Genomic DNA, 22,494 nt, shown 5'->3' on the forward strand with positions numbered 1-22,494 from the left:
GCAGTCGGAATTCCGATATCAGAGAAACGGCTATCAGAATCCCGACTGTCGGAGCGTCACCCGGCACCCCTCTCGCTTGTCCCCTGCTTTTACCCAGTGCGTACCAACAAGGCACAAGGTGCATATGTACTGTATCAAACTTTGTCCATGACCCCCACAGAGGGAGAACAGAACCTGTGGCGAGCGCAGTAAGCGTCCGTATTGGGCTTTTTTGAGCTTGCCCCCTTGTTGGACTACCGACGGCCGGGTTCTGAGGTCAGTATACTAACCGTCGGCCAGTCATACCACACCCATCAGACTCACCACTGTATAGAATAATAGCATAGGAAACATATGCACTTGAAGAGAAAAGTTTAATATACTGTACAATATAAGCCATCATTTAACGGAAAAATCACACAAGGCCTATTACAATACTGTACTTATAGTCTACATAAAGAGGTGATGTTAGTTTTATACTGTTTAGCGGTTGGTTTACTTCGTTCCCATGTTTAAGTGCAGATAACAGACTAAAGCAATATATCCATCCTAGGCACAGTGGAGGCAGCCATTTTGCGATTGAAACTTGTGACTTCACAAAGGGCCACAAAATGGCCGCATTTATTTAGGCATCATATATACTCCGGATTGACCTCGCAATTTTCAGAAAAGCCATTATATAGTCTCCATTTCAATATATATTCTCATTACAAAAAAAAAATTATATATGCTATTCTACAAATTCCTTTAATGTTAGACCATGTTTTAGTGGTCTTAGTACTCTACAACGTAAACATTTTGGATATAATAACAGCAGTGAGCACCCAGTGTCATAACATAATTACCTTATTCTTGTCATAATTCCTATAAAACAGGGCATACTTAGCAATACAGAAGCTGATAACAACGCTCTCGTTCTCAATGGGCTGTAACACCTAGCAACCAAACTTTGGCATTCATTTCTTATTCTGCAGGAGAACATTTTCGCTAGAATCAGGTTGGTTGCTATTGGTTACAGCAGACGTCAATTATACACTCGTTTATTAAGAAAGACCACTTTTCCTTAGTAAGGCACTGAAACCAAAGACTGTAGGCACATTCCCTGTTCATTTAATAGTGTTGTGCAGTCAAATAGAAGCATTATATGTGATTAAAAGCATAAAAAAAAATCATAGTTACAAGAAACTTATTTCATGACTGAAAACTTATTAGAAACCGGAATTGACAGATGGATTTTGGGCAGGGATTATGTTCAATAATTAACCTCTATTAAGTGATGAAGTTCACATTACTATTCTTGCAAGTATATATAGTTATACACATGATAAAACATGTAGGTTTTTAACTTCTGTCTTACAAAATGCAATGGATTATATGATATTCACCAGTGTTCTTCTTCCTGTAGAGACATTTGAGGCCTAAACCTCATTAAACAGTTACACAGAACCACACTGTAAAGTGTACATACATGCGGAAGGACTAGCAACACCTTACTTACTCTAAGGACCTTACTCAGGTTTGCAAGCAACGTAGACAAAACCATGCTGCACTGAAGGGAGCAGATGTAACATGTACAGAGAGCGTTAGATTTGGGCGGGGCTTTAACTAACTGAAATCTAAATGGCAGTGTAAAAATAAAGTGGTCTATCCTTTGTGGGCTACATACAAAAGCAGCCAGTATTTACCCTGCGCATAAAAAAACATAACCTAATAAACTCAAAATCTCTCTGCACACGTTACATCTTACACCTTCAGTGCAGCATGGATTTGCCCATTTCTGTGCTTCATTTGCAAACTCGAATCAGGCCCCTAGTCAGGTAGCCTATTATGAAAGGAGAACGGCTTGCAGTCCAGTAACAGGCCCTCTGCACACGAACATGGCAGTTATGACGTACAAGTGTAAAACGCCTGAATGTATTAACACTACAGCACAAGCAGCGTGTGTAAGAGATGTACATAATACATATATTAAGCTGCCTCGTCTAACCAACAAGGGTGGAGACAAATGTCATTGCTGACATACACGTAATCGTTCCGTTTGTGATTAATAACAGATATTAGATTGTAGAACTCTATGATTTAGTGGTTAATTAAACAGGTATAATTATATTGTGCGGTTACGTTCAGGAGTGTGATTTGTTTAGAGATTGGTGTAGAAAAAGATGGGGCGCTTCTTTATCTCTGCTGCCTATACCCCAGGATCAATCCTTTTGATCCCAAAAGAATACAATGGTCAAGTTGGCGAAGTTCACTTGTTTGTTAAAGAAGACTCAAGTCCAAAGATACCTTTAGAGGAGTATACATACTTTGAACATGGAGAGTATGGGTACGCACCCTTAAAGAAACCTTTATAAGTGTCCCTAGCTACACATGTGTAAGTTACGCCAATCATGAATACCTATAGTTAACTGTTGTATCAAAACAATATTACACATTGATATATACTGTACATATTTTGCAATTATTCTTATTTTTCATATTTGGAAACTCTACCACCATATACCCGAGAGAGGAGATATCTGAAAAAAGAAAAAAATATATACTATTACTTCAATTCTCTCAGCGCCCTGTCTATATACCCCTTCACCAACTTGACCATCACGTTCAGGAGTATCTTCTTGCAACTGCTGTATACAGAAAACCGGTTCATTAATTCATATTTTTTGTAGTGTTAAAAGGGAACTCCAACCCCAAGAACTGTCTCAGTACACAACCTTTATCCCCTAATTATTGTTGTGCTGTTTGTCTGCCTTACTAGAACTAGAACGAAAACCTTGCAACAATATTAACCGTATCTGTGTTCATCCAATGGCTTCACCTGGTCACTTCAGGCCATGAGCAGGACAGTATAAGCATTGCCCAACATTATGGATGTATTGAAGAGTTTGCCCAGATATATATGTGTTAATGCACACATAAGGCTTTAAAAAAAAATGTTAGGTTGGCGTTCTCATTTGAACCGTGAAAGTATAAGCTGTAAGTCATTACATAGTTTAAGAGGTAGCAATAGAACTAGCTATAATAGTAAATATTAAAGGCATTATCTTTGGTTGGCAACCAGACCACCAAGGAGATATATCAACCCCTCTAAACAGGATAGGTGATGTTAGAAGATTTCTGTAGGTTCGGTACAGACCCAGGTCACTAACCTAACGACCCGAGCCAAGGTGAGGTGTGAAAGCAGCAAACCATATAATAAGGGGCAAACCGGGTTGCCCGCTGAATAATGGGTTTAATGTGAATGTGCTGGACCAGGAATTGCTATACCGGGTCCGTACCGGCTTTGCGATGTTAAAGGGGTTAAATGGCGGCTACATGAAGTAGTTTTTGATGATTTTGTGAACAAACAATAGGTAAATAAAGTCGGTTTGCACCCCCCCCCCCCCCCCCCAAAAAAAAATAAAATAAAGTGTCAGGTCTCTGTAAACAAAATAAAACATGCGCACAATGACATGTTCCTGATGTGTAACGAGATGACAAGAATCAATTAGTACTCCTCCAATACACACATACAAATTCTGCCTATACAAGTAACAAAGTGCAAGTAGTACTAAGCTAGAAGAAAACTCGCTTTGGTTTTAGCATATTGACGTGATTGCAGTTAATAGTTCCTATGTGGACTTGTTCATACAGCAGAGAGGAAGGGAGAAAAGAAAAAGTCAAAGGCGAATTTAAAGGCCGCGTGGACATTGCGTCTCCAGTCGTCCTCAATCTTGACGTGCCTGGAAGCTGGAGTGAGCTTGGTCATGCAATTTAAGCAGCTAATGGCCTTCAGTTCAAAGACCGGCCACTTGCTCCCTAGTCGTCCCTCTAGTATGGTGCTGAATTCGATCATGCTCCCCTGCCGCAAGCTTAGCAGCACCGTTTTGAACTCATTGCTGGCTTTCAGCACTATATCTTTAGTGGCATCATCTTCTTCCAGCGTCCGGTTTCCATTTTTGCCATTTAAGGGCATACCGACCGATATCTCAAACTTGTACCGGTCAAACCTCTTCATGTGGCAGGTATGTTTTGACAGGAACTTGAGGCGACAAAGTTCTTCTTCTTCTATGGTGACGTTCTGTGGATCGCAAGATGGGTATAGCTCTCCGTACAAGCATCTCATCCAGTCTCCGATAAGGAGGGGTAGCATGTTCACGGCAGACTCGGCACTGTTGTCAATGTCCGTGATTCGGACGTATTTGAACCTCCCAGTCCAAGTCACCCTGTGACCTTCCAAATGGCTGCATAAAATCTGGGTCCTTGCCATGTTGGTCTCTTTCCATGACCTAGGGCCACACAAAAAGCCATACTGTTGCCAAGTCAGTGTGGAGTTATAAACCTTCATTCCTTCTGAGCGGTAGACGTATATCCAGCAAAACATGACAATGGCCGTGATCCACACCAGTATCAGCTTCACTATGGAGCTTTTAGTGAGCGTCTTGACCATTTCGACCAATGAATAGTTGGCTTTGGACCACCAACGGAGAAGCAGTGGAATCGTGCACAAGACAAGGGTCACCACAATCTTGGTCAGCTCTAAACACAGAAACCACTTTATGAAATGGACGACAAGCATGACAGCAATGCCAACGAGGAGTATGGGAAGGGCAAAGAGAAATAGGAAATAGCCAATAGATGCGCGGATAAGGCCAATGGTAGTAGATTCACGAAGAATGACAACTGAAAGCTCGCACCACATGAAGCACACCAGATATGGGACCAGATAGCAGTAGACGCCCTTGAAGCCACGCAGCTGTGCCATCCTGAAGAAGATGTAAAACAAGTAGATGAAGAGTATACAAGGGATGCTTATGTGGAACTCAATCAAATGCCCGACTGGCAAGGTAAAGAACGTTTTGCAAAGTAATCCAACGTAGGGCACAGATTTCGGCAGCAATTTCACAAAGGTGAGTGCTCCAGCAGACACTTCCGTTATTAAAGCTCTCCGGGTGTACGGCTCAGCACTTGTGCTCAGGCTCAGATAGCTGGTAACCGTGAAGAAGATGGAGATGATCGCCAGCTCCGAGCAGGGTATCCAATGTCTGTCCGATATTGGGAATGAAAAGATGACGAAAAAGACGGATATCAGGAAGTAGAGATACGGTTCTAAATGGTTCCACCCGAAATTCACTTCCGCTTGTTCAACGTCCAGGTTCGGCTCGAATCGAAGCAGTAGGTCTGTCAATGCACGGAAGTTCTCCCAAGCTTTGCTGTCCTGGAAAACTTTCAGGGTGCAAATGACCATGGAGATGAAGGACAAGTAGAATATGACCAGAGGGATGAAAAAGGCAAAAAACTCTATGGTGAGGTTACTGATTATGAAGAAAAAGATGAGCGCATTGATGTGGTGTGTCGGTATAATTGTGGACAACCAGTGCATTCCGGCCTTTGATCCCACATCTATGAGGTACTCTTTAAGCTCCATAATGACGTGCAGTGGATATTTCATAATCTGGGGGAAAGAGAGAAATATGAGGATAGGCAGCAATCTTTTACCTAAGCATAATGAGAACAAAATTCAGGTCCCTCACATAAAAGTCATCAAGACTCGATTTTGTTTGCCATCCCTTAACCATAATTTAATAAATACAACAACAACAACTTCTGCTACTTCTTACTGCAAAGCAAATCGCGCCTCAGCAGGGTCTTATTGGAATCTCGGTATAACTAGCCGGAGAATAACACTTTACCGAATACCACTTTTACACCAAAATCCCGGATTTGACCAGGTATTCGGAACATGGTTCCAATTTTCCCCGTTTACACCGCGGTGCCAACCCGGAATATTCCCGGGCCGGCACCGTTTACACTGCACACGGGTGTAGGGTGTGGGACTTGGAGGGGACATCATCTCCAAGCACCGAAACTGTCGATGGCTGCGCTGCGGGCAAGCCCAGCACCAAGGTAAGTTGCTGGGCTGCCCCAGCCTCCATGCAACCCCTAGCCCCCTTCCACGAGGTGAATGGATGCCGCACACAGGCATCCATTCACCTCCACCCTGGCTCCGCTGCTGTCTGCACAGTACAGCAGACAGCAGCGTAGGCTGCGTGCACCCCTGCCCAACCGCCATAAGCAGGACATTGCGGTCGGGAGGTTGGGCTCCCCCATTGGTGTAAACGGTAGTCAGGTCAATGACCCAGCATACCTGTTTACACTGCCCCATGACCCTTTTTTTCAGTACCCCTTTTACACTGATGCTGACCCGGGTCCATGAGGCAAAAACCCGTGTTTTTGCCTCGGTGTAAAAGAGGTATAACAGAAAATGCCTGAATATCGCTCTGTGTGTAGGGCCTATTAGGTTTGGGTGGGGTGTGTTCAAACTGAAATCTAGATTGCAGTGTAAAAATAAAGCAGCCAGTATTTACCCTGCACAGAAACAAAAGAATTCACCCAAATCTAAAGGGGCCTACACACATAGCAATATACAGGCATTTTCTGAGCGCAGCCCTGAACATCGCTAACGCGCGGCGATTGATAACCAGCACGCTGGTTATTAATTCAGAGCACACTGACGCCGACAGATCGCCCAGAATACAGTTCTGACACATCACTGTATGCCGAGCGATCATGCTACAGCGTTCTGAGCGATCTTACTCTGTCTGCACATGTAGCATCTGCCCCACCTGCAGTGCAACATGGTTTCGACCATTGGAAACTAATTTGTCCTGCAAACAGGTGTGAATTAGACCCAATGTCAAGGTCAACAGCCATTAAGGCATCCTAGACATTGTCGACATGGAAAAGGTAGACATGAGTTTTTTTTCACGTTTTTTTTCATGTCAGTGTCGACTCCTCAGCATGGAAACCCCAATTAGCGTACCACGCACCCAATCCTGAAAAACTCATGGCAACCTTTCTATATGTCCACTATTAGCAGGCCAACATATTGCTTGTGCCGACCTAGAGATTTCTGTCATCCGGCTACCATACGAACTAAAAGCCTCATTTGCAAACAGTGGCTGTGACATTTGCATGTTTTAGCACATCAGCTGCCTACTGAATCACCGCTGCGAGCGTTTGTTTTCATCTCCGAATCAGGCCATACGCAAAAATAAGAGAAATAAGTGCGCAGCAGCGGAATCGGGCGCAAAAGGAAGGCACACCTGCGACATACTAAGAACTATTACTACCCCCGATATACCTTTTGTTGAAGGGGCAGCTCCTCTGGGCTCTTCCCAGCAAACTCATCATCCTCGTCGTCATGCATGAACAAGTAGGACGGCACGATCCCTTTCGCATATTTTTTGGTGATTTCCACAAAATCATCAACGGCAATGAAACTTTTAGCTGTAAAAAGATTTTTAAAAAATAAAAAATTCAAAAAAGAGCAAAATAACGTAAAAGGGTTTTTGTTCCGTCTCTTAGAAGGCCAGATGTATCAAGTTTCAAAAAGTGATAAAATGGAGAATGACAAACAACCAGCCAATCAGCTCCTACCTGTCACGTCACAGGCTGGGTTTGAAAAATGAAAGGTAGGAGCTGATTGGTTGGTCGGTTATCACACTCCATTTAGAACTTTCTGAAGCTTGATACATCTGGCCCATTATCACAATATCAGTATTTAGGAAATCTAACCTCCCCCTCCCCCCAGTACAAAGCTGCATATTAGATGGCATAAGAATCTCCAAACCCCCTACTCACCTTCACTACTGACCAACCGCTCAAGCACCCGGCGCTCCTTCTGAGCAGACTTTGGGATCGGCCCGGGCTGTTGTTCCCCATCTAGAACACAAAGTAATTAGTGAAAGCGCCATGGAATATGCTGCCGCTATCTAAGTAAATGATAATAAGAACAACTACAGATCACTGGGATATTCTGTAACCATCAGCTATCAGTTTACACGCACACACACACACACACACACACACACACACACACACACACACACACAGGAAGATGCAAATATATAACAGTTATTACATTTCACCAACCTTCAGCATTGACATGTCCGACATTTTCCAGTAGCTCAGACACGGACAGCTGCTGCTTCTTCTTTGGGTTCATTCTCCAGTACATAACTAAGGCGGCCTTCCTCACAGCCCTCTCCAAATCGGTTTCTGTGGAAAGCTTCTTCACTTCGCTCTCATTTTCATTTGTGATTCCTAAACAAACAGAGCATGGGTGGACATTGCTGTAATCTGGATGTTAATAAAACCTACCAAGAAATATCTTACGCAATATGCTGCATTTCCATTGGCTTAGCCGTGCATCGGCTGCTTAGTCACAATAGGGGGAAACCACGAGGTCATGACCAATTAGTCACCAGATGGCTGCATATTCGTACATGGCGATTGGCTCGGCTACATCTGTATATATGTAAAAGATTTTTTTTCATTAAAAAGTAATGATAGCTACACCAGGAACACAAACATATACTTGGTTGCTGTGGGTGACAGCAGCTTTTCTGCAACAAGGGATCCAAACTTTGGGTTGACATTGTCAATAGGTCGGCCACTATTGGTTTAAATGAATTAGGCCGACATGGATAAAAGGTTGGCACATGGAAAGGTCGACGTGAGTTTTTTTTTTTAAAGTGCATCTAGCCCTGTCGGGATTCCGATGGTAACTTTATCGACCTCGGAATCCCAACTTTCAGGGGCTATTCTCCCTTGTGGGGGTCCATGACATCCATACAGGGAGAACAGAACCTGTGGTGAGCGCAGCGAGCCACCGATCCCGCAGTGTGCAGAGAGCTGGCAAGCGGCTACTTTGCACTCGCCCCCTATAGGAGAACTGGCAGCTGGGATTCCGATATCGGTATACTGACAGTCAGCCCAGCATACCACACCCCTTGTCCCAAGCCACTCCTACGCTTACTGGTCTCCATATCTCCTAGTGTCAGGAGACCACCTAAAACAGGCTTTAATCATAAATGTGGGCAGATCTGTGTGGCACCCAGATAAATGGCTGTGTATAATAAGGACGTATGGCAGCAGGTGAGTCTATTGCTCTGGTATATGAGAGAACGAGTCATTATGGCAGCATTGCAATACTCAATAAATACACACAATTATTAGCAAATATTACTATTGCTCAGAACAGGCCATACCCTCCACACAAAACAAATCCCAGCTTGCCCTGCATCAGTTTTAGCATGGCCAAATAGTAAAACTGTAGCAGGGCATGATGGGATGTGTAGTTCAACAACAGCTGGAGTGTCAAGGACTAGAACATTGCCTAAGAATATGTGATTTTCTTTTTCTTTCATTGCCTGCACCCTAGTTTCTTCGAATATATACGAATAGAAAACATCAGGGTTTACAGTATGTAACAGATTTGGAGGAGCCGGTGTGTTTTCTGCATATTTACCGCTAAATTTAAAGCAGCAATTTGTTATGAGGCTGGTTTTGACCTTATGCGAAATGTAGCTTTCAATTTAGAAGCGATTGGAATGACCTTACGGTACCATCAGCTATATGAGTAACCTTCAGGTTTCTCGGATTGGCCACCAAACCGCCGTAAACAATGCCAATAAATATGTCGGAAGAAGCAGACCCTGGCACTCCTAGAAAATAGAAAAGCTGGCCGGCACTACCGCCTCCCCACCCTCCGTAAATCAGGATGTAGCTGCCAGGCATGGCGAGTGGATTTGCAAATGTGCGGAACAGGTCCTGTACACGAGCAGATCACCGAGCAATGGATTTGTACATCGACCATCCGGTTTGTGTACCAATCCTAATCCGGCCCTAAACAGGATGAATTTGTAGATTCCCATTTCACTAAATGAAACCAAATATAGCCAGAGGGATCCCTGCATCGTGTAACTGCTGGAGGGCAGAATTCAAAAACTGTACCCACCATAAACCACTGTAGCGGTGCGGCTTACATCTCCTGCTCTCTGAGCCTGCATGTTCCTTTCTCCGGGATTGTGTTACCCATATATTCTATTTTAGGGTCCACCTGCTGCATTCGTACGGTTACGGTGCAGCCAATCAATAAATTCCACTGTCAGATTCACACATAAAAATTCTGGATGTGACAGACAGCAGTTTGCGTGTCAAACAACCCTCCAAGGGTCCTAATTATAACACATCCCTCTGAGCTAATGCTGGACATGGTGAATACTTTACTTCTAAGGACAGTGTTTATGCACCTCTTCTGTCTGCCAAACATTTCCGCAGGAGCTTCACCGCCTCCCTCCGACCTTGCTTGGCAGACTGGATCAGCCAGTTTACTGCAGCACAGCTGTTCGCTTCTTCATCCCGCTCTTCAGCAAGTTTCAAGTAGTATTTTCCCACCTGGAGCGAAATGAATTGTAAAAATCAGACAGTGTTTTAAAGGGGCTTCATCTAACAGTCATCTAAGTGGGCTCGGCATCACTCAACCCCAAATGACCCCCACAGTGACCATTCCAATGGGGACCTCTGCACTACGGGAGGCTTGCTCACCCTGAGGCTGCTGTGCAGAAGAAACATGACACTGTAGTTTATTCGGCAGAACAACCAGTTCCCATCCGCAGGATCACAAAAGGCCAGTCTGCATAAGAACTACAATACATACAGGGCCTTATTCTAGTTCACTCTTTCTGACAAAATCCTTCTTAGACGGACAAAACCATGTCCACTGCAGGGGGCAGATGTAACATGTGCAGAGAGAATTAGATTTGGGTGAGTTATTTTGTTTCTGTGCAGGGTAAATATGGGTGTGGTACAGGGGTCTAACAGTCGGGATCCCGACAGTCATTAGCCCGGCGCCGGGATACCGACTGGCCAGACCCAGACAGCATGGTGAGCGCAACTAAGCCCCTTATTCTATTCAACTAAGCCACCTATTCTATTCTCCCTCTAAAATAGCAGGTGGCCATCGGTGTTTTGACAGTCGGTATCTCGACGTCGGGTAAATGCCCTGTTCGGCACCCGTAAATACTGGCTGCTTTATTTTTACACTGCAATATACAGTAGATCTCACTTTGAAGTAAAACCCCACCCAAATCTAACTCTCTCTGCACATTTTACATCTGCCCCCCTGCAGTGCACATGGTTTTGTCCATCTAAGAAGGATTTTGGCAGAAAGAGTGAACTAGAATAAGGCCCAGTGTCCCTAGACAAATATAGTCTTTGGTGTAGTGTTCCGTTAAATCCAAGAACTAAAGGAATGATTTGTGATGGAGTGACCTTTACATTACCGCTTCACAAAAGCTCCACAAACCAAGGCGCCAAAGGCAGTATGAAACCCATTCGCCTAGAAGTCTACTGTTGATGGTTAATAGGTCGACAAATGTCAACACTTGGAAAATGTTGACATAACCATTAGGTTTAGGGGTTAGGATAAGGATACACTTGCTGTAAAGACACAATGTCGATATAATAACCATGTGGACATTATATCAGCAATGATCAGGTAAATGGGAACTTATGATCATGTCAGCAGCCTCTTGTTGACATTGTGACTTCTTCTATTGCATTGCTAAAAAAACCAGGGCCAGATGTACCAAGGGGCCGATTCTGGATCGCACGTAGTGATCCCAATGCGGCCCCTGCCCCCATGTGCAAACCCCGACTGCAGACGTCCGCGGCAATTTGCTCACTCGCCGGGCAGTTCGCAGAGGGAGGGACTAGTGGGGCGCTGGGCCATGGGAACACCCAGCGTGTTATGGGCGTACCCATGCAAATGCTGTGCGTTTACATGGGTATGGCGGGCGGGCCGATTCACAGGACATCAGCCTTCCGCCCTGTCTTTGTCCTGGCTGGCCACAAATAGGTCAGTTCACAAACGTCTGAGTTTTGTCACCTTTTCCCCCCTCCCCCCAAAATACTCTGCCTGTACAGACTTTACAAAGAACTCCTTACTATGACCATTGGAGGTGCCTGTGCAGTGCTACTTGGATGCATGTAAAGTTGCAACCAAAAAAATAAAAACCTTTGGGTATATTGTATCATGTATTTAAATTCAAATATTGAATGGAGCCGCTGTAAGTACTGTAGTCTGCCTCTTCTGTTTTATCAATGCACTGGGTCACCAGACTGCCCGCTGCTCTACTTATCCCCGTCTCTGGTTCTGTACTGCCCCACCCCTTCCTGCTCAGTCTCACTACAGCAGCTGCATGCTTAAGCATCACTCTTGGGTCATCCTCCACTCCACGTCGCTGCAGCAATTGGAACCATTGGAGGGGCGTGGAATAAAAACCTATAGGGGTACCACCTGCTCTGCTTACCTTGAAGCACATTCCTGGATTTATATTTATGTATGTTTGACATGCGTAATGAAAGGTCTGTTACTTGCTTATATATGTTAATCCCTGTCCTAACTTGCTCTCACAGTACATTGGAAAGGTCATCAGCAATGTGACGGCCTAAATTAGATCTTGTTTATAGCACCTCTGTTACGTGGTGGTGACACGGAGCCCTGAAGGCTGTCAGACGCAGACATTAACTGCCGAGCACTGAGCTCAGAGATAGGTATCCAAACAATAGCATAGTGCAATGGTTCCAAAACTTTGAATCACAGCACTTTTTTCCATTGCACCCCTAGGCCAAATGTTTCATATTGAGAAATTTTAGGTTTAATTATGTCCACATACTTTATGATTGGCAGCCACCTGTACTGGGTTTGCCTATGCTACATTGTCCAATAATTATATGAATTGATCCTGGACCGGCAATCCAAGGGTGCCACGGCTTACAATTTAGAAACCAGTGGCTTAGAACTTTCTGTACAGGACTATGACATTAAATTTACATGAGCATTAACAAATACTAAGCTAATGTACAAAAGAGGACAGGAATTACACAGTCGCCACATTCATTTGGTTATACAGTACAACTGTACAGTGTAAAGCAGAATAATGTCTGCACAGTGAATCATTCTGATTGTTTCATGCAGAGAGAATTCCAGGCCAGAGCAATCAACTTCCTATCTGTTACTACAGCAATGATCAGATTTACCTCACTCTGCGCCTTTGCGTCCCCGGTCCTAGCCTTCTCCAGCATCTCCTGCATCATGGGATCCTCATCCTCGTTCAAGTCCTCTGCAACAAGACAACATATCAAATGCTTTTGTTTATTTAACACCAAAACCGGATCGAATATTTCGCTTTAGTAATCTCTTAGTGTTCATTCTAGCACCCGCCATCTTTGAAAACCCATTCAGTTCCTGTTCCCTGTCTGGGGGTGTCTGCTGTGGTGTTTGTAGCACAGGTCTGGTTTGTATATCACTGCTGATATACAGGCCACTCTGTGCTAGAAGCACTACAGTAGACCGCGACACCCCAGGCAGGGAAGAGGAACTGCATGGGTTTTCAAAGATGGCGAGTGCTACAATGAACACTATTCTCTAACTCCCCATTACAGGTCCTCTCATCCAAGTATTGCCTATTCTGCTACAGTAGAACTTATAAAGAGCACCCAAGATGGCTGCCTCACCTTCACAGGCAGGGTAAATAACTCATGGAATTTATGATGCAAAATGGCTGCTTAAATGCTGTATATGTGCCAATCTAATTTATTACTGTAGTTTACTTTCCCTCAGTCGTCGGCTACCCAGGATAAACAGATTTGATTCTCGTATCATCCATACTGATATAAGATTTGGTCTCGCTATCAGTAACACTGAATACATAGCACTGTTATCAGGACAGTTGTTCTATTCTTGTGATCAGCCAGGTCACGTGAGACTGGACAGCTCTCATATCAAACCACAAGACAACAGTCTCAGTCGTATGACTGCAGGACATGCCCAGATCAAGAAAACCGCAATAGCTTTCTGCAGAGATGTGGAAGTAAGGGGTATGAAAAAGAACAAAAAACGATATTCTCAAATTGAACCAATACATGTCGGCTGGAATTTCAAGCTCACAAATTATAGTAGAAATTATCCTCTTCTATTCATAAGGCGCGACAAAGGTTCCACTGCGTTGTATAGGGGTGAAAACATATTAGAATTACAGAGCACTACACAGGTAACCGGCCGAGAAGTACACACTTTTACTATAACACACGATAGGCGGGTCACAGATGTAGAGGACAACTAAATTCTACCAAGCAATTACAAATAGAGAAATAGTAGGCAGAGGAACTATGGCATAGGACATAGTGGAGGGACTAGTACACACATAACCATTATGCAGGGTCTATTTTATAAGCCTGGAATAGAGATAGATAAAGTACCAACCAAGCAGCTCCGAACTGTCATGTTACAGACAGTTTAAAAATGGCAGTTATGAGCTGGCTCCTTATCGCTCTCCAATTTATCTTCATCCAAGGCTTAGTATAAGCCTAAAATAACAGGAGGCAGCTTGGTCAATTCAGTATAAGACACAGGTCATACACCATTCAAAGTGCACCTACATTATCACCTAATCACAGCGGAAGCAGCGATTTTTGATGTGTTGGAGCAATACATTCATGAATGCTGCCTCCTAGGTCACCACGGAAACAGCTCATAAAACACCAAGGCATCATGGATAGATTATGTCACTTAAGATTGGTCATGTTTTTGAGAGAGAGCAGGAAATAAAGTGGAGACGTTGCCCAAAGCCACCAATCCTCTTCGGTCTTACCGAAAATAATCTTTAAAATAATAGTTAGAAGCCGATTGTTATTTTTCAACAACTACACAATTATATCTCTCTCCAAGGCTAGATACTCCATGCCAATACTAGTTAACTTATAGGCTGCAAAATGGCCGTTTCTATTGAGTGCAAGTGGCAGATGCTCTATCTAGAGACTTGTGGTTCCACCAGAATTCATCCTTTTAATGTGTACCTGACAGGTCTATTTTAATCTACTATTAATACTACAGACGGATTCAGTATTAAATCCCGGCGGTCGGGATCCCGGTGTTCAGAATCCCGACCGCCGAAATCCCGACAAGGGGGGGGGGGGGGACGTGGATTGCCCCCCCTTGCGGGCTCGCTGCGCTCTGCAAACTAATTGATTCTCCCTCCGGGGGCGTCGTGGACACCCCCGGAGGGAGAAAGTGTCGGGATTCTGAACGCCGGGATCCCGACCGCCGGGATTTACACTGCATCCCCTACAGACCAGTGGTGGCCCCAGAGAGGGGCTGCAGTACAGTTCAAAATTCAAATAGGAGAGAAACACTAACTGTCAATGAGGCAGTTTGGAATGGCAGTTGGTGTGGCTACCCTGTTTGAATTTTGAACTGTGCTCCATTTGGTGTGAAGATTATGTATCTCTAAGATCATGCGACTACTCAATGCCAGTCAGATGACATAGGACAGACTTTGTACACTACCATGACGCTAGAGAACACTTCCGCAGATCCAGTACAGCGGGCATGTCCAAACTATGGCCCTCCAGCTGTTGTGAAACTACAAGTCCCACCATGCCTTGCCACCGTTTTGCTATTAGGGAATGCTAAAACTATGGCAAGGCATGCTGGGATCTGTAGTTTCATAACAGCTGGAGGGCCACAGTTTGGACATGCCTGCAGTACAGGGATGTTACACACTCACAGTATAGCGACAGCCAAACCTATAAACAGTAGCTTTGCACCATGCTCGATGTGGACCAGGGGACTAAGCATGTGTCATAAATGTCTCTGACAGGAACCTCACCCATTTGGGTCACCTAGACACCCTCCCATAATATTCAGTTAAAACAAGATACACTATAAAATGCCACAACAGCCTCCAGACAACAAGCACGTCCACAAGCATCCTCTATATACACACACCAACAGCCTGAACATGCCCAGAGCTTAGCTTGGCAAACAGTTTTTGTGGGTTCTCTTAGAAAACAAAATATGTAACAAACAGGTTAATGCGCATCTCTAGAATACTAATATTAACCGCTTCACACCTGGAGATACGGCACACCTTCACCGTTTAACAATTTAGAGAAAAAAAAATGATTATATACAGTATATATATATATCGTTCATTATGAAGCCATTATACAACCTCTGTATACAACATTATAGTTTTTTTTTTGTCGATGGTTTTGGCTGTGGTCTCACATGTTAATACTGCCATATAAGATGGTGATATCAGGTTTAATCTGTACAATACGGATATCTCATTATACAAAGTTTGTGTGTGTGTGTGTGGGGGGGGGGGGGTTTGCAGCACAGTTCGAAATTCAAATAGGGGAGCCGCACCCACCTCCAGTGAGTCAGTCTGGAATGACAGTTGGTGCAGCTCCCCTATTTGAATTTTGAACTGTCTTGCAGCCCCACCTCTGGTGCCTCCCCTGGTGGTCACCTCATATTACAGGATGGCGGCCCCTTTATTGGGCTTGCTGTCCCTCCCCTCGCACATTGCTGGGCTGTCCGCATTGACTGCGCAGTCTATGGCCAGCTTTAGAGGGATACAGATGTATCACCTCTCAGCCAGCTCAGGGAATCGCCAGATACCTTGAGTTGGCGCAGGCTGACAGAGAGACGCTGCGTTAGATGGGGACCTGCAACCGTCTCACACACACATGCGTGTCCCCTTCACACAGCGGTGGGGAGTGGATTCCCTGCCCGTCTCCGCTTCAAGGAGATGGGCAGGCTTAGTGCGGTATGCGGACAAGCTACAGAGGGGAGCAGTAGGTTCCGTCAGAATGGGGCACGCGAGCATCTCATGCTCCCCCTTCTGGCAGGCAGCAGACGATGGCCTTTGGTGATAGAAATCACCAGGAGCTGCTCGAATAAGAGCTGCTCCGTCTGTACTCAATAAAGTTTTTTTTTTTTTTTTTAACTGCATATATTGTCAAACCATGCGTCCGATTGGTCAATTCTGGAAAATGTCACAGTTAATAATGGTAGTATCCAAGTGCATTACATGCGCAGATTGCTCATTTCCGCATGAGGAAAATTACTTTTTACTATAAGTCATTATATTTTGTTACATTACAATTTTGCAATAAATATGAAGGCAAGAAACCACAGATCTTAACAGGCAGTACAGAAGATGGCAAAAGCACGCATGACATTGTCGTTCAATCACAGGCACAGCTGCGGGGACAGATGTGGATGAAATTACAAATACACAAAGGTTTGTGTATTGGTGTATAAACACATTCCAGAGCAGAGCTTATATGTACCTGATACAGCTGCAAATACCCCGGCAGACCCGGGAGTGGACGGAGCTGATTTCTGGGTTTCTTCATGTCCGTCAGTAGCAGCATTAAGCTGTGATCTGCCGAGTACATGTGGGGCAGAAGGGGAGTCAGACTCCATGCTTTCTGGAAGAGAGAATATAGAGAATGTCACTCAGCAACTTCCTTCTGCCAGGGAGATTTCATAAACACAACCCAACTACAGATGGTCCTGCCGCTGATAAAACGGGAACTGTTGTAACACAATCTAGGAGATTGCAGCAACCAAGTACTCAAATAAACCGGGCTGGTAGGAAGCCAGATCACCGCCCATTGCATTCTGTGAAGTAACTGAGGTTTTGTGCAGAAACTACAACTTCCTGGTCCTCACATCAGCGGAGCACCGGCCAAATCACAGCAAAGGGTAAACATTACCATGTAGGATATTACCTTTGGTTGAGTTAAGGAACAGAAAAGAAGACAGCGATTAAGGTCAAAGCCATCTAATGTTTCCCACACATGCAGACATACGGTCTCTTCAGAATAAAATGGTCCAATACTATATTGCTGTCATGTCAACAAATGCACAAAATAATTAAAGCTGGCCAAAGGCATGAAGAAACCCAGAAATTTGCCAAAAGGCCTTCATCAGTGTACATGTGCTTTTGACCAGGAAGTACAATAGCATACGTCCCAACTGTCTCGCTTTCCGCGGGAACTTCCCGCATTTTGGGGGGGGGCATTCCTGCGTCCCTCCCGGGGCCAGCAGTCTCCTGCGCACGGGGGAGCAGTTGGTAGTCCGCCCCTCCGAGTTGTGGCATTGCGAGTACTGGCCACACCCCATTCACTAGGCCACTCCCCCAACAATTTTCAGGTGACAGTGTCCCTCCTCAATGTTGCATACCTCCCAACTGTCCCGCTAAACGCGGTAACGTCCCAGTTTTTGGGGACGTTCCCGCATCCCCCCCCAAACTGACAGAATAGAAACTGTGCGCATGCACACAACGTCTATTCAGCGGCACAGTGGCCGAAAATGGGGGCACGGCCTGATTTGCATAAGCTGTGCCCCTTTTCGGGCGAAGCCACGCACATTTCCCTATTGTTCAATTTAAAAAGTTGGGAGGTATGCAATAGGGGTACACTGATACCGGGATGACCTGTGTTTGGGATGTCTGTATCCTGAAGTAGGGAATACTGACAGGGGTCAAGTAAGTGTACTTTCCCTCCCCTGCCCCGGCTAATCCTCCCTTCCTGCAGCTTGACCCTTACCCCCGTACCCTGGCACATAAACGTAACCCGCAGCCTAACCCTGTTGCTAGCAATACCTTCGGTAGACATGCACCAAAGTGTGGGAAGTGACAAAACCCACAGATACGCATTGTACAACATTGTATCCATTGCATTAATTAATCGGTTAGCCCTAGTTAGCATTTAATAAGGTCTTATTTTTATGAACTACCCTAAATTGTTTGGAAAACATGTAAACTCCAAGGCTTTAGTTACTTGCTTCAATGTAGAAATATATAATGAAAGCAGCGATATGAAATTTAGGAACATCCACGTGTTTTAAAACATGGACTGGCATCAGTCGTGAAGTGACCACTAATTCAATTACTTCACCTGTCCTATGGGACATTGGCACGCTATCGCAAATGCGCTGTCATGTGCGGCCATTGCTGGTGCCCTACGGATCCCTTTCATGGTAAATGTTACATGTAAGGATATGGAGTCTACATACTTAGCCTTGGAAAAATATAAAGTGGAAGGAATTCCCGGCCAATCAGCTCCTGTAATTTTTCAAACACAGCCTGTATCATGGCAGTTAGAAGTTGATTGGTTAGTGCTTTCTCTCCATCCACTTATTCACTCTAGTACATAGACCAAGCTTGGTAAATAGCCCCCTACAAGTTGAACTAATCAAATGTTTAGTTGCAAGCCAAGAAGATTCATGTTCTGCGTAAACCAACACAAATCCATAAAAGCACCCGAATTCCAGATCTGTAAACAATAAGCAATGTTAATAAATACACACACACACACACACACACACACACACACACACGTCACAAGCTGTGGAGTGTTCTGGATGTACACAGACACCATGCTTGTCTATCAGCATACAGCAAATAAAACATGAGGGCTGGGTCTCGGTACTCGCCCAGAAACCTGCCACTAACCACTAACCCATTGCATACAGGAAAAGTACAGATCACACAGATCCTAAATCAGAAGAAAAGAAAATAGTCACCATGTCACTTTGTCCTCCAACCTACTGTGCATTGCAGACCTCACACTGCTACCACCTAGGATTGCCAATGCCCAGTGCCCTCCCTGTCCTGCAGCAGCCACATTACCCAGACCGTCAGCCCTGATCAGCAAGCTGCATCCTCATTATTATCATTAATAAACCCACTCCCCAGCTGCAGCCTTTCCTGCAAGTAGCTACAAAGATCACCCATAGCAGACACATCATATATACAGTTACAGTAACAGCATGCTGGCAACATAAACAGCCATGTAACCAATCCAAGGCAGTGTCAGCCCTAGTGCTGTATATACTGCATGCACTACTGGAGAGCAGCAGCAGGGCCCTGCATTTCTCAGTGACAGCAATCCCTGATAATTACCAGGCAGACAGCTGCAGGGGATCCTTCCTGGGTGCACTGGGGAGTTATCCTGCAGTGTCAGTGCTGGGAGAGCCGGTGCCACTTATCTCAGAGTGCTGCCATGCTCCCAGCCTCATTACTTCCCTTCCATCAGAACTGCTGTGCACAATGTAGCTGTAGCCCACTCTGTAAGTCTGCAACTCCTCCCATCCCACCGCTGTCAGCACTGGCAGGCTGACAAGTCTACCGTGCTCTAGCTGACTCATAGACTCCGACCGCAATCATGTGCCGCACTCGATTGCTTTTCACTGTGATCATCTCCAGCAGCAGTGACACAGTGAATACACTGAGTTCTAAATAAAGAGTTTAATTTATGACATTGCTGGCCCTGTGCTGTGAAGGCATGTCTGCTTACTGTACAAGTATTTACCCAGTGACAGGCTGACAATGGCATCCAACCTGAGCTTCTTGTCAGTGACTTTTACAATGTCTGACTCAACAAGCCAGAGATGAACCATGGGATAGTTACTTAGTGCAATAACTATTGTTTATAAATATAAGACACATATCTCACTGGACAGTCTCTGTTGGTTTTATTATAGTAAAGTTATTTAAGGAGGAATATTTTCAATGTCAATAAATTATATAATAATAATAAACCATGTACAAATCCAGGTGCACTAGTGCACCGAATGGAAAAGGTGCACCTCCCAAGACATATCCCTTGTCAGTTAAGTTGGCCATACACCTAAAGATTTATTGTCCAATCTGGATGGTTGGAACACAAATCTGGCCATTTATGGTAGCAAATGACAGTTGACATTTGCTTCGAAATGTTGGAGGACTGACAAAAATGACCATTCAGATATTAGCAGAACTTTGGGTCTGATTCAGGCCTGTTTGATAGGCTGCATAAGTTGTCAGCCTAGCGAACAGGTAAACGCCCCCCCCCCCCACACACACACACACACACACAGAGCGAATCCCTGCATTTGTGTACGAGGGCATGTGTACGCTTACATTCCCTCGCATGCATCCACGCAGACCGAAAAATCATGCTATGCTTTTTTTTCCCATTCGCAGATAAAAGTCAGTCTAGACTTGGCCAAATTTGGGGCAGCGCTGATGTCATGTGACATCAGCCCCACGCAGGCATCGTCAAGCCTCCATGTGCAGGGGAATGCCCAGCATTTTTATTGGTAGGCCCATAAGCGCTGGGCATTCCCCTGCTGGCATTCCCACCCCTCCTAGAGCGAACAGCTCATCGAGTGTGAAAGCTTTCACCTCCGGTCTTGAAAAGTCTAGGCGTGACTACAATGACGTATTTTAGTGAGAATTGCATCATCAGCCTCCCCGGACTGCCCCGTTTCAGTGACAGCTTCAGAGTGGTAAGGGAGGTTGAGATAGGCGTGATTGGTTCTGGGAGGCTTTCCTACCTTTACTGGGTGAGGCGGGATCTCCACCCAATTTTCTGGAGCCTCCAATCTGGAAGAGTGGGAGAGCATGGCCAATGGCCAGTCAATAGTTAAGTAGCAATGTTTTTATTTTTACAAAAAACAATATTCAGCAGCCTGGTGAGCGAACCCGCATGGGGCCTCTTTGCACGCTCAACCCTGCTAGAGTACTGGCGGTCGAGATTCCGATATCGGTATACTGACTGTCGTAATCCCGACTGAGAGGCCATCATACTACATCCGTAAATTACTTGATTTTCCCGCATATCCTACAGATGCTTAATTGGAGTGAGAGCTGGAGAATTTGGAGGCCAAGTGAACTGATTGATCTATTTGTAATGTTCTTCAAACTATTCCTGAACAGTATTTGCAATGTGGCAGGGCACAGTATCCTGCATAAAGGGCCTCTGCCATCAGGGAATGCCATTACAAAGATGGAGAGTATATTCTACATGATTCATGAATGCCAGGACCCAATGCTTCCCTGCAGAACATTTTCAAGAGCATCACACTGCCTCCGCTGGCTTGGACCCTGGTGCAATCTCTTCCCCATATAAATGATGCACCTGGTCATCTACATGATGTAAAATAAAATATGATTCATCAGAACCAGTGGCGTAGCTACGTTTTGGGTGCCCCCCCCCCCCCGCCGTTAGGGGGGGCGCCCCCCCCCCCCCGTCGCCGCTCCGCCGAGCACCCCTACCCCGCCGAGCACCCCTATGGCCGCCCCCATACAGCAGACAATTTCAGAGAACTGTGTGCTATATGGGGGCGGCCATTTTGTGGTGGTCCTCAGCAGAAGAACGGAGCCGCCGGGACCAGCGCGATAGGTAAGTCTGCGGGGGATTGAGGGGGGGGGGGGGTTAACTATAGCACCGCAGCCCCCGGCGCCCCCACATGCACAGCGCCCCCCCGCGGTGGCGGGGGCTGCGGTGCTATAGTTACGCCCCTGATCAGAACAGGTCACTTTTCACATTGCTCCATGGACCAGTTCTGAAGCTCACTTGCCCATTGTAGGCACTTTCGGTGTGTGACAGTGGCCGTTCTGCAACAATGCAGCTGTGTGTTCTGACAACATTCTATTATAGTCAGTGTAAGAACTGGGACTGGATCGGTTTGTATTCCTGGACTAGGATTAAAAGGCTTGGAGTTGCAGGAGCAGTTTAGTGTTGGAAACTGGCCTTTTGATTATTCTGTGCATATGCCGAAACTAGGAACACTGCAGAAGAGAACTAGTAGACTGAGATTACCACTGGTACTGTAGACTTTATGGTACTAGATAGATCTAAATAGTCACAGGAGGTCTGGAAGTACCGTCTGGACATTGCCTCGGATCCAGGGAAGTCCTGCTATAAAATGTGCTAGATTTATGAGACTAGAGAAAACACTGAGTAGATACTGTTGAGATGCTAGCCTGGACATCAGGCTGGTACTGGGGATGTGTTGGGCTCAACACCAGCCTGGAACCAGTGAGATGCTGCTGAATACCAGGT

General features: G+C 45.2%; 1 protein-coding gene across 1 annotated transcript; it reads right to left on the reverse strand.

Annotated features, from left to right (window-relative positions):
- Positions 1-336: 336 nt before the first annotated feature.
- WFS1 (wolframin ER transmembrane glycoprotein) lies at positions 337-19,738 on the reverse strand. The gene is made up of 8 exons (XM_083155411.1): positions 19,569-19,738; positions 16,948-17,088; positions 12,847-12,929; positions 10,056-10,200; positions 7,894-8,064; positions 7,603-7,683; positions 7,103-7,248; positions 337-5,413 (listed from the first exon to the last, which is right to left on the reverse strand). Exons 2-8 carry the CDS (start codon positions 17,081-17,083, stop codon positions 3,605-3,607), a joined length of 2,571 nt encoding a protein of 856 aa, XP_083011537.1. The 5' UTR covers positions 17,084-17,088; positions 19,569-19,738; the 3' UTR covers positions 337-3,604.
- Positions 19,739-22,494: the final 2,756 nt, after the last annotated feature.

Source organism: Crinia signifera, chromosome 1, assembly GCF_055691185.1.
Source record: "Crinia signifera chromosome 1, ASM5569118v1, whole genome shotgun sequence".
Lineage (NCBI taxonomy): Eukaryota > Metazoa > Chordata > Amphibia > Anura > Myobatrachidae > Crinia > Crinia signifera.

Excerpts from the sequence above, each read along its gene's own strand:
- WFS1 (XM_083155411.1), bottom strand. The coding sequence starts at position 17,083 with ATGGAGTCTGACTCCCCTTCTGCCCCACATGTACTCGGCAGATCACAG. Across the intron at positions 12,930-16,947 it reads GGTATTTGCAGCTGTATCAG|AGGACTTGAACGAGGATGAG; the intron begins GTACATATAAGC and ends GTCTTGTTGCAG. Across the intron at positions 8,065-10,055 it reads ATGTTTGGCAGACAGAAGAG|GAATCACAAATGAAAATGAG; the intron begins GTGCATAAACAC and ends CTGTTTGTTTAG.